This window comes from Hyperoodon ampullatus, assembly GCF_949752795.1.
Source record: "Hyperoodon ampullatus genome assembly, chromosome: 12".
NCBI lineage: Eukaryota > Metazoa > Chordata > Mammalia > Artiodactyla > Ziphiidae > Hyperoodon > Hyperoodon ampullatus.
This window is the reverse complement of record NC_136925.1, coordinates 78005425-78022212: the sequence shown is the minus strand read 5'-3', so window position 1 is coordinate 78022212 and position 16788 is coordinate 78005425. Positions and strand designations below refer to the sequence as shown.

At 40.6% G+C, this 16788-nt stretch overlaps 1 protein-coding gene across 1 annotated transcript in view; it reads left to right on the top strand.

Annotated features, from left to right (window-relative positions):
* Positions 1-14288, top strand: part of NOX3 (NADPH oxidase 3) — a gene marked incomplete at its 3' end in the record, with an annotated part of 58604 nt that extends 44316 nt beyond the window's left edge. The window contains exons 12-13 of the mRNA XM_079716243.1: positions 3137-3261; positions 14162-14288. Coding sequence (XP_079572369.1) covers positions 3137-3261; positions 14162-14288 — 252 coding nt within the window. The remainder of the gene's footprint in view (positions 1-3136; positions 3262-14161) is intronic.
* Between the last annotated feature and the right edge of the window lie 2500 nt (positions 14289-16788).

Below are 16788 nucleotides of genomic sequence, written 5' to 3'. Positions count from 1 at the left end.
CTGCTTGCTGGTCCTGGGCTGCCTCTTCTGCTTCTAAAGTGAATCGATCCCGAGTGTCCACCTAGGCAACCCCAGTCACTTGGAAGTTGCAAGACCGAGGCTCCGTCTGATTTTGTGACAACACAACTCTACCCCATCCCATCCCTGCCACTTGCAAAAGTACGCTGTTAAGAGAGAGTTTTCTTCTGAATACGAGCAAATTAAAATAGACATGTTCTTCAATTTTTGCCATGACATGTTGGAAATTCTTGAGATGCTTAAATTTCAGGACAAAATAATTGGTACATGCTGTCAGTCAGGAATCAAGAGGCTGTTTTAGAAACAGCCAATTGCTAAACTGAATTCCACCACCTCAAAGTGGCAGCATGACAAGAACAGAAGGCACAGATGGAAAGGGCAAATTATTATTATTATGAAGGGCAAATCGACAGGGTTTGGAGATTCATGGAACACTGGGCTGAGAAATATGGAGCAAATACAATTCCAAATGTTTGAACATCGGTGATTGGTAGCTAGAAGGTACCACGAGCTAGAAGGTACCACGGACGGAAGTGGGAAAAACTCTTTTTTCTACTGAATAATGCCCAAACTTCTTAGCAGATAGTTCCAGGCCCCTCCTGACCTGACGGCAAAACCCACTTGTTCTATAGAATTCCCATCGTTTTCCCCTGACACCAGAGCCACCGAACAACACATGTTTTCCAATCACACCAAGGACTTTCTCACTTCCATCTCCCCTCATACTGTTTCCTTTCCCTGACATGTCACTCAGTGCCCTCTGTCCCTCGTGCAGCCTACTGCATGGAATCATCCTTTCAAGACCAGTCCCCACTACCGCCTTCCCCAGTTCTCTTAGTCAAAATTACATGGGGCTTCACCAGAGTGACATGCTTACTTCTCCAGAGCACTTTGCTTCTGTCTCTGGTAAAGAAGGGTGGTGGTGTGAATCAGGGCATAGAAATTGTGCACATGGTCTGCCTCTCCCTCCGATGACCAGTGCCTCACAGAGCAGAGACCTTCTGTCTGTCTTCTTTGTACCATTCCATTCATAGCACTCTGCCTGCCTATGGAAATCACTTAACAGTTGTACGTGGAAGTAACTTGAAATCACAAATTATTTGGAAAGTGAGATGATTCATTTTTAGCTATGATGGTCAGTTTGAAGGAACAAAAAGAATTCTACATAAAAATATGTTTGGGGAGTTTGAGGTGCAGAATTCTACTCATACAGGAAGAGGAAGGCTTGGGAGAGAAAGTTTGAATTCATCTTTGTAGATTATGCTTATTGGATTGTGAAAATGGAAGCTCTTTGGGGAGTAGTGGTCCGAAAGAGATGCAGAGAGCTGAGCTAGAGACTGAGAAGGCAGCTACATATCAAGACAGGAGAATATGATAAGAAAATAACAACTACTGTTTCTTTCTTGAATCAGAGAGAAGTAGAAGAACTAGGATTTTGTAATGCAAATAGAATCAGGAAGAAGCAATGTTCAGCCACATGGTGGAGAAGCCAAGGAAAATAAGGCCTGAGTTGGTCATTAGATCTGGCACTTAGTCAAAAGGGAGTCAACTGTCTCTGCCTTCTTATTCTGCCCACTGCTAGAACCAGCTTCCTCTAGAGCACCAATCCATCCTACTGTTAAGCAAAAGCCTGTGGAGATGCAACAGTGCCATTCTAATCTGGAGGCCGATACAACTCTGGCCCTGAATTCCAGTTCTGATAATGGGGCTTCTGCCAGTTTTCAAGGCTCTGTCCTCAACTACCACCTCCGTTCTTATCCCTGAACTCTTGTCTCATATTTCGTGCTTTGAAAACCTTGCCTAAGAAGGGGGTCCTGCCCCACTCTTGCGAGTTTTCCCTCTCTTGCCTGGAGTCCTCTTCCCAAATTCAGTTCCTGTAGTAGCCCTGCTACCTAGGCTCAGACTTGCCTGGTGCCCACTTCCTGCAGCCTGGATATCTGAGACTCCACCAAAGTCTGTCACTGTCTACTGCCTGTTAGGGTGCAGCCTCCCTACCCCTGGCTGCTTTCCTAGACTGATGTGAAGGCCAGCCGGGGAAGCCAGTCTTGCAGCAGGATCGTGGGGTAAGAGTTGGGCCAAGCAGGGTTGTTACCCATACTGGTCAGAGGATGTGAGCAAATGAAGCACCAAAGGGTAAAAACCCATGAGCTCAAGAGCTGTGGTGGGGTCTGAGCAGAGCAGACACATATCCCAGGAGGTAAGAAGCAAGAATCCTTCTTACCTACCAGAGTTCAGCATGGACTGAAACAAATCATAGCAACTTAAAAAATCACTAGGCACGGCTATTCCCCAGGCTCTTATTTTGTCGACTGCTTGATGCCTGGGTGCTTTCGTGTAATTTGAAGGCAAGCCTTTGGCCACAGAGATCCAGCCATGCCCCTTGCTAGATCTGGCCACCTCTCTGCCTGCCAGACTCAACATCCTCCCAGCACTTGAACCTGGACACAGACCGTTTCACTCCAGTAGGCAGATCTCACCGTAAAATCCAGCTTCACCCTGGGCGTTTTCTATCACTTTAATCTGTCAGGGCCCTTCTCAAATCCGCAGGATTTACTGTGAAGTGAATGGGGACAGAGCTAGAGATTACTTTTTGAGAAATTTGGCAGAAAAAAAAAAAAGGAAGTAGCTTAGTGCTTGCTTTCCTTTACCCCTTTTTACCGTATTACTCTCATCCTTTCAAGAAAAATCTTCTTTCCAGGCTCACGTTTCTGCACATCAAGCACATAGAAGGCACTTTGTTTCAATAGTGCCCAAGGTAGACTACAAAGAATTTCCTATAAAAAGTTGTGTATTAGGGGCTTCCCTGGTGGCACAGTGGTTGAGAGTCCGCCTGCCGATGCGGGGGACACGCGTTCGTGCCCCGGTGTGGGAAGATCCCACATGCCGCGGAGTGGCTGGGCCCGTGAGCCATGGCCGCTGAGCCTGCACGTCCGGAGCCTGTGCTCCGCAACGGGAGAGGCCACGGCAGTGAGAGGCCCGCGTACTGCAAAAAAAAAAAAAAAAAAAAAAAGTTGTGTATTAAATCTACAAATGAGCATAATTACTTCATCCTTCATTTATTAGAGGTTTGTTTTCTTTTTCCTCTAAATGTCATCTGATACCACAATTTTTACTTTAGGCCTTTCACATAGCTTTACACTGGGATGAAAATACTGACGTGATTACGGGCTTAAGGCAGAAAACCTTCTATGGAAGACCGAACTGGAATCACGAGTTCCGGCAGGTAGCCTACAGTCACCCCAGGTAAGGCAGCTCTCTCTCCTCTGCCTGTTGGGAGCCTCTGTGGAGAGACAAAGCCTCCATTGCTGCTGGAATGGAAAGCTCTCAGGCACAAACCGGTTAATCTGCAGCAGTGGGCCTCTTGTTTAGAGATAAAACACCCACCTTAGAAAAGGAGGTCATGGGATGTTTCAGGAACCACAAACCTCTGCTTGAGCAGATTACAACATCTGACACTTATCAATTCCATTGAAATTTTTCACACTTAAACCCAATCGAAGATGGTATTTCTTTTTTCTTAAGTTTTATTGAAGTATAGTTGATTTACATGTTGTGTTAATTTCTGCTGTACAGCAAAGTGTCTCAGTTATATATATTCTTTTTTATATTCTTTTCCATTATGGTTTACTAGAGGATATTGAACATAGTTCCCTGTGCTGTACAGTAGGACCTTGTTGTTTATCCATCCAACGTATAATAGTTTGCATCTGCTAATCCCAAACTCCCAGTCCATCCCTCCCCCACCCTCCCTCCCCCTTGGCAACCACACATCTGTTCTCTATGTCTGTGAGTCTGTTTCTGTTTCATAGATATGTTCATCTGTGTCGTATTTTAGATTCCATGTATAAGTGATATCATATGGTATTTGTCTTTCCTTTCTGACTTTCTTCACTTAGTATGATCATCTCCAGGTCCAGAAGATGGTATTTCTTTTTCTTTTTCTTTTTTTTTAAATTAATTAATTAATTTATTTATTTTTGGCTGTGTTGGGTCTTTGTTGCTGCACACGGGCTTTCCCTAGTTGCGGGTACTGGGGGCTACTGTTCGTTGCTGTGTGCAGGCTTCTCATTGCAGTGGCTTCTCTTGTTGTAGAGCATGGGCTCTAGGCGTGCAGGCTTCAGTAGTTGTGGCACGCGGGCTCAGTAGTTGTGGCTTGCGGGCTCTAGAGTGCAGGCTCAGTAGTTGTGGCACACGGGCGTAGTTGCTCCATAGCATGTGAGATCTTCCCGGACCAGCGATCAAACCCGTCTCCCCTGCACTGCAAGGTGGATTCTTAACCACTCCGCTGCCAGGGAAGCCCAAGATGGTATTTCTTAAACTCCCTATGCCTTCAAGAAGTCTTGGGTGAACACAGTTGACCTCTAATTACTCAACTGGAGAACTCACTTATGCCAGACTCTAAACTATATCTAGCATATCTAGCAAAGCAGACAAAACTACTCTACAGCCAAGCAGGGATTTGGGGTGGTAGTAAGGACCCAGAAACTGGAGTCCTAGTGCCTGTGTATAAATCCTACCTCTGCCGTTACCACCAATTTACCATGAACAGGTTATTTAACCTGGCACTGACTTAGTCCCCGTCTCCGTAAACCGCAAATAATAAAACTGTTTACCTCCTAGGCTTCTGTGAGGATTAAATGTGAGAATACTTATAAAGAGCCTAAAACAGTGCTTTGAGTTCAGTAAATGTTAGCTGCTATCATTAGTATTATTATTTTAATTATTACTGTTATTATTATCATTATATGTAGAGGAAGAAGAGCATTTGCTCTGGGACTATAAGGCAGGAGTGAAGGCTGATTCTAGAAGATTCTAGAAGATACTGGCTATGTGACCTTAGACAAGGCCTCACTATAAAACATGAATGATTCTATGCATCCACAGTGTTATTTTCATATTTTAAAGACGCATAGTATGTTGAAGAGCTTCGTAAAGGGCCAAGCACTAATATAAATAGTTGTTGTTATTCTATATCACCTAAATCAGTCTTTGTTTTGAACCCAATCATCTACAAATCTTGAAAGTAGCCTGTCCTAATATTGTCTTTGTTTAAAGAATAGTTTCCACATTTGAGGAAAGTCCTGGAGGGAGCAAGGGAGTGTGCCACGTGGACAACTGGGAAAGAGCAAAAGGGCGGCACGTGCCAAGGCCCTGAGGCAGGATACACTGTTCCTGGCATGATCCAAGAGACCAGTGAGGTTGCGGAACACAGCAGTTGAATGAAAGAGTAGCAGGAGAAGGCATTTAGGAGAGACAATTAGGGAAAAGTACAGGTCATTTTATTTGGATTTTACTCTGAGAGGGGAAGCTACTTGAAGGATTGAGCAGAAGAGTGAAATAATCCATCCATTTTATGTTTAATTGGATTCCTCTGGCTGCTATAAGAGACGAGATTGTAAGGGGCCTTGGATGGAAATGGAGAGGCCAGTGAGGAGGTGGCCTGGATTGGGGGGGCCACAGTGGAGGTACTGAGAAGCCTTTGGATTCTGGATATTTTTTGAAGGTAGAGCCAGCATGACTTGCTAATGGGTTGGATGGGAAACATGGCCCAAGCTAGAATGGAGTTCCCAACAGCCGAGATGAGGACAGCTATAAGGAGTGGTTGGCAGGCATGGGATGTCAGGAGTCCAGTTTCTCAACATGTTTAGCTTTAAGATGCCTGTTATACATCCAGGCAGGGATTTTGAGTAGGCAGACGAATATGAGTCAGGAGTTCACGGGAGAAGTTCAGAATGGAGATACATGCTTGGGAGGTGTGAGCGTATAAATTGTGTTTGGGGCCATGAAACTAGATGAGATGGAGAAAGAAGCAAATATAGATTGATGAGGGTTCCAAGAACCACAGTATTTGGAGGATAGGGAATTATATTGTCTATTTGCAGGTTATGGAGTTCGATATATATTATTCATCACTATTTTATTAATCATGTTGTTTAGGTCTTCTGTAGAACCCATTTTCTAACCATTTTATCCATATTGAACCAGTAACAGTAAAAAAAAAAAAAAATCTACTAAGGTATTTCTGACTAATTTCTCATTTCCTGTGATTTCCCTGTTGTCTTCACATCTTTCCCCCCAGTTCTGGCATTGATGCTTTGTGGCCTGCCTTCACAGAGGTTATTGCTTCATTCAACTTTTTGTAGTTCCCTAGCATTTTTCTGCTCTCTGGAATACTTTTCTGGTGAATATTATTCCTCTTTTGGTCAATTTGGATGCTGTTTTATACTTTTTCTTATATTCTCTTTGTGCCAGAACTATTCTACTTTTAAAAAAATTAATTGTCACTGAATCTGTTAGACTTCCCTGGACCAGCTATTTGAAGGAGGTTTGGTGAGGAGGGAGGTGTGCAGGAGGGACCAGATGGCTGCCCAAGGTTCATAACCTATCCAATTCCAGTGGCTTCCTTTGTGTGAATTCACTCTGACCTAAACTGTCGTGCGCTGTGAGGCCCCCGGCCAACCCTTCTGCACCCTATGCCCAGGCAGCCTTTGGGAGAAACCCTGGACCCAAAACAGTGTTCACTGCGGAGGCTCCGACCCCCTGACCCCACCATGCCAGTGTCAGCCCAGGGAGGAGACAGAAGGAGTGCCTGTGGGGAGTTACTCCTGATCTTGAATTGTCCTGAGAATAAAAGACTTCCAAAGGGAAAGGCCCACGAAAGCTTAATCTTTGGCTTCAGGGTTAAGGGAAGGAACGAGTGGACCAGCTGCACTACCTCTTCCTCACCTCGGGCTCAGCTTCAGATGCCCTGTAAGAGCTGGCCAAGCCCCATGAAAGTGGCCTTGGGACTCTGCAGGCACCACTCCTGAAACCCAGCTGCTTTACTTCACCTCTTGCCTTGACTCTTGCTGACATTTGGTCTAGAATCCAATTCTCGCCCTCCATCCGTCCAAATGTGGTGCTTTGAACCCATCCTGGCTTCTGGAGCCTCAGAATCCAGTTCCTCTGTGCTCCTTACTCAACACCCAGTCCTGGCTCCTAGACTCCCAGCCTCCTCTGAGCCCTGAAAGTCACCCTTCATCTCACACCCATCCAGTACTTCTTGTCCAGAGGTAGAGACTAGATTATTATATCTGCAGTTTCCTTTAAACATTGTAGGTCGAAAACTAACAAAATGTTACAAGCTTCTATGTTACAATCGCATTGGTATTTTCTCCTTTTGGAAAAAAACATCTATTCATGTGATAAATGTTTTACACTCAGTTTTCAGTTATCATGAATGTTCCCACGTTGCAGGCTTTTGACGTGGACACGTATATCTTGGTTTTTAAGTTTTTATAGATGAGACTGCTCTTTGCTATGATTGTCCCTCATTGACTCCTCACATTGTATTTGTTTATTTGTGTTACACATGAAGTTTGCAGCCCAGTGGGAAGGCCTTTCAGACCAAACCATTTAACTACCTCCCTTCCCTCAGAAAGGTGTGAGCCAGAAACACAGCATCAAGAGACCAGGAGTGGAACTGAGTTTGCACACATTCTGTCTCCAAAATTATATTGCATCGTGCTGAAAAGTGAGTCTGCCTAATTTTGCAGGGAGTGAGGAGTAGAGAAGAGTTTGAAGGTGGGAAAACTATGTAGCTGTCACTTTTCTCGTTGCCCTTGTGAGGAGTGTGTTCATTCCTTTTCAAAAGCCATAATCAAAGTGTAGTACAAACATGTACCTAAAGCCCAGTTGAATCATTCCGCACAGCTGAAAACTTGTGGAAACTCTCTCTTCCTAATGGATGACTTCATCTCTTCCAGAGTAGAAGAAGGCCCCAAGATTTGGATGTCACTGAATCAAGCCTCTATATCATACTCCCTAGCCCCAAATTCTAAAGATAGTGTATTTGTAATAGATTTAGACTCTAGAACACTGCAACTTGTTATATAGCTTCAACTATCAATGCACTTAGTATCAGACACGTGTAGGCAAAGATCAATGATCATTTTATCCATAGAATGCCAGATCCCTGGGAAGAGACAAGTCACCAGTAAAACGCTTAGCACTACTCTTCCAAAAGACCTTTTAAATGTCCTCCTTAAAATTTTGTTTTCTGCTGTGTAAAGAAGATTTATGTTTAATGAAGCTTTTAATGAAGAAATCTCAGAAAGAGAATGCCAATAGAATCTAATTTTTAAAAAAGAAAATCTAATATTGAGAAGTATTTCAATATCCTGGCCTTTGTCCAGATGTAAATAACACACACAATTCAATTATTGTTCTGCACAAAGGACAAAGTCACATTAATTTTCCTCAAGATGGTTATTAAAGAGATAAACGGTATGTTTTCCCCTGATTATGTCAAGGAGATGTTTGTTCGCTCCCAAGCCTTCTTGGCTACTCTTATAAGACAGGTCTGTCCTGTCATTAGCTCAGATCTTTTGGCAAAGATGGGCCATAAAGAATTGGTGTATTTGTTCGTGGCCTCAGAAAAGGTTCTTTGTTCTTGAGGGTCTTTGAAGTAGGCTCTCAACCATTTCTACTCACCAGCATGAAGCCAAGGATTCTTAGGGCTTACTCTTTTAAAAACATTTACCTGTTCACTTAAAGCTGGACTCTGTTCTTGTTATAAGAAGAAGGAGTTGAATCAAAAGACTAAAGGGAAGAGGGGCAAAAATGTTTTTTTACAGAACATGAAAAACAGCACCAAAAATAAAGCTTGAAGGGAAGCAGATCAAAGAGAACAGTGCACGCTATAAAGGAAGCAGAAAATTGCAATAATAACAGTAATAGAGAAACAAATTGATGGGCATCAAAATGAAAACAAATAAGGAAAGGGAAAGAAAAAATTAAAAAGAGATCAAAGACCAAGAGTAGAAAATAGGAAAGTATATTCTGTTGTTTTCATGTGCAATTAATTTTCATAATTGTATCAGCTGTATTACAAAAACACAAGTACAAGTATATTTTAAAAAGAAGATCAATAAATAGCAAGTGGATATGTAAAAAGTAAGTCTTTTACTGATACGGCCAAACTCACACACGTGACAATTGTTGTATATTGCTTAAGTTAGACAAGCACAGAAAATTACTCTAAACACAAAAACAATGGAAATTATTGTCTTAATTAAAATAAAATAGGTTAGTTAAATACATACAATACATACACTGATACCTATGTCTTATTAATCTTTAGAAATGTGTATCTTATACAAAAATAGAAGTTATATTTCATTTTTTGTAGATGTTCTCAATATGTTCCCAAGCTTTTGGCAAATGTTCAGAAAATCAGGAAATCGTTTCCAAGAAGATAAACAGAATGAAAATAAATATATCTTGATCACATCTAGCTACTTTTTTGATAAACACACATTATGCGTGTACCCAACCTTCTGGATTTGTAGATCAGTTGTTTTTAATTAATTGAATAAAATGATTCCATAAGACTTCAATCTTCGATCTTACATTTCACATAATATTTATAGTTTGCCACTTTTGACTTATCTACTAATAACTTCACCATGCCTTTTAGGCATAAAACTTTATGCAACTAATTACCATAAAAACTTTGAAGGTTTGGCCATTTTTTTCATAACTTCAGTAGAAGTGTTTCTTTTCTCTTGAAGGAAAAAATAAAGAAGAATACTACCATTTGTTAGAACAGCACAACCCAGCCCAACTGTGAAGGAAGGTGCCAATTTACCATAAGATTGGGAGCTTCTAATCCATGCTGCATGAATGTATTTTAGAACACCCATTGTTTTCAGAAATGTAAAAATACCTTTATACTAAATCGAGTAAATGTGTCCATCTGGAACCACATTTGCTTGTGTGCACACCCTCCAATTCTCATTTGTACGTGCATATGTGCAAAATGTTTTCAAATGATATTTTTAAGAAATTAACATTCTGATTATAGCACACAAGTCTGCCTATCTAAAAGGATATCCTAAACATTCCTTACATGACTAAATTGTTCAGAATATTCAAAGAAATAGACTTAAATGGAAATCCCACACAAAATAAATTATAGCTTCATAAGAAAAAGAAAGCCACCATAAACTTATGACTGGATATTATTAGCATACGTAAATATACCTTTGCACCAGAGGACATCCAGCCCTCCAGTTATAATCAAGTGAAGATTCAATGAAAATTACTGGCACTATTCCATTTGTGGCAGGTGGGATTAGGGAGGTGGGTGAGCACAGGGTAGATTTATCACTATTCTGCAAATTTTCTTTGGTGATATTATCTATGAAATCATTAGATATGGCAAAAATATTTGGATATTTCTGGGTGAAGTATTTCAGTGTGAAGGTGTATATTTTTTAGTGTTTTATCAGAGAAGGGGAGGGGACAAGATTGGCAGAAACATGGCTCTACCATTCCCAGGGATCCAATACCACGAGTCAACTGCTTTCATTTCTCTCCCCTCTTTAACCGTGACATCCTCAAGGGCAGCAACTTTATCTGTGCTCCTCAGAGCCAAGCACAGTAACCAGCTTCAGCAAGTGAAGGGACCCCAAGAGGGATGAGGAAGCTAGGACAAGAGTGCTGACTCGCCAAAGAAGATGGAGCTGGTGGAAAGAGCTAGAGAAGTGTCTCAGCCGTGAGCAAAGCACCATTAGGGACGCCTGTAGCCCCTAATCAACAGCTGAGTAATTAGGATGCAGAGAAAAGTAGTAGAGCAGGCTGCTACAAATCAGTTGGGAGATGGGTTTAAAAAAAAAAAAAAGGCCAACACAATTATCATCTGTGGTTATGAAAAAGAAGGTGTTGTACAAAATATAATTATGTGCTGAATCATTTGGAGGCATTTCTAATGAAAAACATTCTCTAGGAAAGATTAACCAGAAGTTGTGTCCATTGTCTGATACCGAGCTTGTAGCTCTTGTTGTCTTCTTTCTAAGCCTCCATAAATCCATGGGAAGCTTCTGTTTATCGATTTTATTTGCAGAATGCACTCAGGGCATAAAGTAATTTGATTTTTTTTAAATGGGGTTTAGGGTCTGCCCCTACAGGGTTATAACTTACCAAGCATAAAAGCCAACACAGAAAAGCAAACATACAATTTAAAGAGAGCAGGGCTCAAGGCAGCAGAACCTGGGAAGTCAGCAAGATGGTGGGATTACTCCCAAGCACACCCACTCTCCCATATATCTGCTGGGCGGAAATCTCCTGGGAGGTGACATTTTGGCTGCCTTTCAGGCATGGCATCGCTGAACTGTTCTGAAAAATGCATCAAGCCCACAAAAAAAAGCACAATAGTTATCTAGCAAATAAGAGGGGGACAGGAGGATTTTCTTTATTGTTTATCAGAGCTAAAAATAATGCTGTTCATGTTAACCATCTTTGCAGCTTGTGTAAAATGTGTCCTTTTCCCATGAAAGTCAGCAGCCCAGACTGATCAATGCCGCTAATGTTGTCCCTGATCCAGTGCCTCCCGTGTGTGCAAACTCTGCAGCTTGCAGGCTGTAAACTGAAGAATAATGCCTTGCGTTTTTATACTTCTTTTAGAGAGAATCTTTTTTTTTTCATTCTGCGCAATCGTGGATAATTAAAGTTTATAGAAGAATTTTTTCTTTACCAACCCCATTAGGGTTCTGTTGCAGTTGTCCGTTGCCTCATAAGAGAAAAAAAAAATGCTGTGGCATCTGTGCCTTAACCACTTTGTGGGGCTTCTCAGCTCCATGCTTCACAGTAAGCCTTCGTGATGAGAAAGCTCCATACTTGAAACCACAAACGCCGAGGAGGAGAAGCAAGACAAGCAAAAGAATGCCACATGTGGGGACAGTGATGCAGAGAGAGCTAGTGAGCCACCGGCCTTCCCGCCTTAGTGGAAGGTAGATAATGAATGGCCTTTGTGAGACTTTTTGGTCATTGCATAACCATGACAGTTACATAAATACAGAAACGTGTGTACTCAGCTGTGTAATGTAGTGGCCACAACTTCACAAGAGGCAGGGTGACTGTGAACTGCTGAGGACACCAGTGGTACACCTGGCAGCCAGCAATCCGAATCCTTTGAAATGGAGTCTTAAAGGCAGAGCAGCAAAGAGCATCTTCACGATCTGCAAACAGTCACCATGGCTGCAAACGAAGGCAATCTTCGCCTGTTGGGAATGGGCCAGTGGGCAATCTCTTTGGTGACACCTACACTAATGGAAAAATATCACCACCCATAACAATGTCTTTGAATATATAGATGCAGGATGCCTCAGGACAGCAGACTCCCCACTGGGAAGCGTTTTGCCTGACCCATGTATCATTCAAAATGTGGCAGTCCAGAACTCAAAAAACCTAGTGCAAGAGTGCTGATCCAGGAAGTCAGTAATCACTGCTGGGTTAACACCCCATATCGCATCTTGTGGTCAGCCTCGTGGAGCAGGCAGACATCGTGTGGGTCATAACGTAAAACAACGGTTCCCAAGAGCTCACCGTGTGCTACGTCTGGTCTAACCCTCACAGAGACACTAGGAGTTTGGCATAGAACTGTCCCCATGGAGAGGTAAAGAAAGGGGGGCTTTTAAGAGATGAATTAACATGCCCTAAGTTTCCCAGCAACGAAGTGGTGGAACCAGTAGCACTCTTAACCGTTGGGTGATATTTCCATAAACACCTTGAAAGTGCTTCATTAAGTCATAAACATAATTCTTCCAGTGGGCAATACTTTCTGAAAAAGTATTTTCTCAAATTTAGCCATGGGAATGATGTCTTTAAAAATAATACTTATACATTTTAAACATACCGTCATTTACAAATGAATCCACTTGATAAGTTCCTTTGAAGCTAGAGTTTGAAATGTAATTGAACCATCAATTTCTACCATGGATATTATGGTCCTGGAACACATAATTAAATGTGGATTCAATACATGGCAGGGAATCATATTAATATACAAGCTAAGAAGAATGAGACTATAGAGGCATTTCCCAACAAAAACGGTCTGAGGAGGTAAAGGTGGTGTAATGAGCCGGTCCCGGAGTCTGAGGAATTTCTCTAAGACAGTGTTTATCAAAGTGTAGCTCATACTGCCATGTGCTTTAATGTCACCTGGGGGCCTTGCTAAAAATGCATTCCTTGGATTCGAGCCTGGGACTCTATGTTTTAATCATCTGCCTAGATAACTTTATGCACAGCAAAGTATGAGAACTTTTGATCCAGACTAGAGCAACTAATTAAGCTTGTGCCAGAGATTGCAAAAATACTACAGGGAATAGTACAATGCAAGCTAAGGGGAAAACATGGTCTCTACAAGTCCCTATAGAGACCGGCCCCTCCTGATTCCCAGAGACAGCCTGAATCCTGGTGCTGACTCATTGTTTATATATAACAAGAGCTGGCAGTTGTGTTTACAAGGGAGCTGAGCAGCCCCGGGATAGTCACTATATGCAAAAACACCTCTTCAACACTGTTTTCTGAAATGCCATAATTAGAGATGACAACTTTGGGGTGACTCCATTTTCAGCCATGTGATTTTCCTTTCCACCTCTTCTTTTTGACCTTCCTTGAAAAGTAAAGTAATTCCAAAGGGAGAAATAAACTAAGTTGCTAGAACTTTTGTGTAAATGTTATCAACTATGAAAAGGCAGGGTTGAATAATAGTAATAACTAACACTTTTAAAACCTTTTGGAACGCATCACCTCATTTTGCTTTGGAGAAAACATACCACGTAGTCGTTATTAACTTGGCTTTAATCATGAGGAGATTGAGGTTTAGAGTCTTACTCAAGACCCTGCAGATAGTAATGAGCAGAGCCCTTTATTCATTCCTTCAACAAACATGTATTGAGTGTCTCCTCTATGCTGGATACTATTCCGAGTGGTAGGATTACAGTGATGAGTAAAACAGACCAGGTGCCTGCTCTCAGGGAGCTTACATTCTAATCGCCAATCCAAGACGTGGACCAAAACTCCAGGCGTTATCACCTCTATATTGAAATGCCCTCACCTGCCCTCATGGCCCCTGCCAGCCTCAATCTTCTTGGTCTCACCTACCTGTGTGATGCAGGGCATAACAGCACTCTGGGAACCTGTGGGAGAACATGGTACTGAAAGTAGGAGAAAAGAGTCTAAGAAAAAAGGAAGTGGGTGGAGAAAAACAAATACATAAAGTCACAACCGCAGCTACTCACTGACTGTACCATTCTGTCTTGGTTCCTGGCTGGCCTTGCCCTGTGTAACACGTTCTACCCTTTTCTTACCTCTATTGCAGCAGTAACATTGGAGTGTTCTTCTGTGGACCCAAAGCTCTCTCAAAGATAATTCAAAGAATGTGCCGCTTATATTCATCAGCTGACCCCAGGGGCATTCATTTTCATTATAACCGAGAAAGCTTCTAGACTTTGGAGGAAAAAATCCACATGTTGTGTAAGCGCCTACAATCATACAGGTCAAGAGTTGGGAAACTTTTCCCGTAAAGGACCAAGTAATAATTATGTCAGATTCCGTGGACCACATGGTCTCAGTGGCAACTACTCAACTCTGCCGTTACAAGCACCAAAGTAGCCCCAGGACCTCAACAAATGGGCATGGCTGTGTTCCAGCAAAATTGTATTTATGGACACCGAAATCAAATTTCACAGTATTTTTCTTCTGTCATGAAATATTCTTCTTTTGATTCGTTTTCAACAATTTAAAAATGTAAAAGTCATTCTTGGTTCATGGGCTGTCCAAAAAATGGTGGGCCAGATTTGGCCTGTAGGAGGTAGTTTGCTGAGCCCTGATATAGGTCATCTTTCCCAAGCTTGTTTTCATGCTTAACAATATGTCCAAGTGGAGACCAGCATGGCTGCTTGGCTCGAAGCCTCCTTTAGAAGTCATTTCAAATTTCATCTCCCTGATGGCAGAGACATCTGCCTTGTATCCAAACCTGATCTTTTCTGCTTTAAACTTAAGCTCCTTTGTGCTTTTTTTCATCCTCTATAGATCTGAGAAATCACCAATGGAGGTTATCTTTCACAAAAATCCTTTCTATACTTGAAAATGATAATAAAATCATCCTTTACCTATCCCTTTTCTAGCCCAAACAATACTGAACTCTTAACTTTTCAGCCTAGGATATCTATCCTAGCACTTCAATCATTCTTGTTACCCTTCGTCAAATCCATTTTCATTTCTTCACATCCTTTTAAAATGTGTTGACTAAAATGAGACAATGTTCTAATCTAAGCATGACTAGTAGTGGCTAGAAGTGTGATATTTTTTTAGAGCTTGTGTGACGTATGCTTTTCAATACGACTAAATTCTGCTTGCCTCTCCTTCTTTCCTTCCTTCTTCCCTTGATTCCACATTCTTTCTCACTCTCTTTTAACAAATACTTTTCATTACTATCACATTTTGATCTATGATCATCTTGACACTTATACCCCAACTCAACTTCTGCCCCACAAACATACTGGGATTTTTTTTTTTATACTCACACTGAGCCAGTCTTTCCATGCCATGCAGCTCTTTTACCCCCAAAGTGTTCACAAAATAATCCTCATAGCGTATAGTTTTATCTACTATTATCAATTATTTTTTTAGAACTTTTCTTTCTAATAGTTCGAGATTGTTTTCAAGTCTAGCACCAGTGACTAATACTGGTATTTAGCTCAGTAATATCTATAGATTTAATTAGTGATATCTCAAACCTTTTGTTTAGATGTTCAAGTTTAGATTCTTTTGTTTAGATTCAAGTTATCAAATCTAAAGAACTCCATCATGAATTCTTGTAACTGCCTGTTAATGTGAGCACCCACTTGGGAATATGTTAATAATAACTAGCCATTGAGAATGGCACATCACCCTATACTTTCTTAGCTTAAAAATAACATGTCATATACAATGAAACAAAAGCATTTATTGAAATTAAAATAGACTGTTTTACAAATGCTTCTTATCTTTGTAGACTGCCATTTTGCCATAGAACAGAATTAAATTGGTCTGACATGATTTGTTTTTACAAAGTCAGGCAACCACTTAAGCTCTTTCAGGTATTTCTACATTATAAATTGATCATTTCTTTTACTTTATCCTCAGATATTAATGTTGATTCTATAATTTCTAGGGTATATACTTAACTATATTCTAGGAAAAAAGTTGGGTATATTCTCTGATGTCTCAAAAATTATTTCTACTAATTTTGCATTGGAATTTATTAGTATCTTTAAGTATTCCTTGGTGAATATTATTCAAACTCCACTAATTTTAATATACCCAATCTTTCTATTTATTTCTCCATTTAAACTTGATTCAGGCTTTACAACTAGGAATTTCTGCAGTCAAATGTACATATCTAAAATCTTTAGCAGGAAAATTAAATATATTAAAAGATTTTCTCTTGATCATATTCAGTTATTACTTTTCTTTCCCTGTCTATTTGTAAATAAAATGCACTCTCTGGTCAACTAATTTTGTCTAATAAGTATACTTGTCATTAAAAATAGATTTCAGTCTCTGTACATTTCTCTTAATTTTGTTATAAACCTAAAACTGTTCAAAAAATAAAATTAAAAAAAAAGATTTTGCTGCATTTTAAAAAATCTTTGCTGTTTGCATCCCTTTTTAGTTTTGAGCTTTAGGTTACTTCTCTACATACTATTTAGAATCTGACTTATCTAGATAGAAAAATTACAAAAAAAGTCAGTAGATTTCTTTAATGCAGCAATAATCAAATAGGAAATGTGGATTTTTTAAAAAAGAAAATACTATATTCAAAATAGAAACAAAAATGTAACAAACATAAATTTATTTAACAAGAATTATGCAAGATGACTTGATAATGAGCAAACATTTACAGAGAGAGATTTTTAAATGGGTAGAAATAGCATGTTCCTAAATAGGAATATTAAACATACC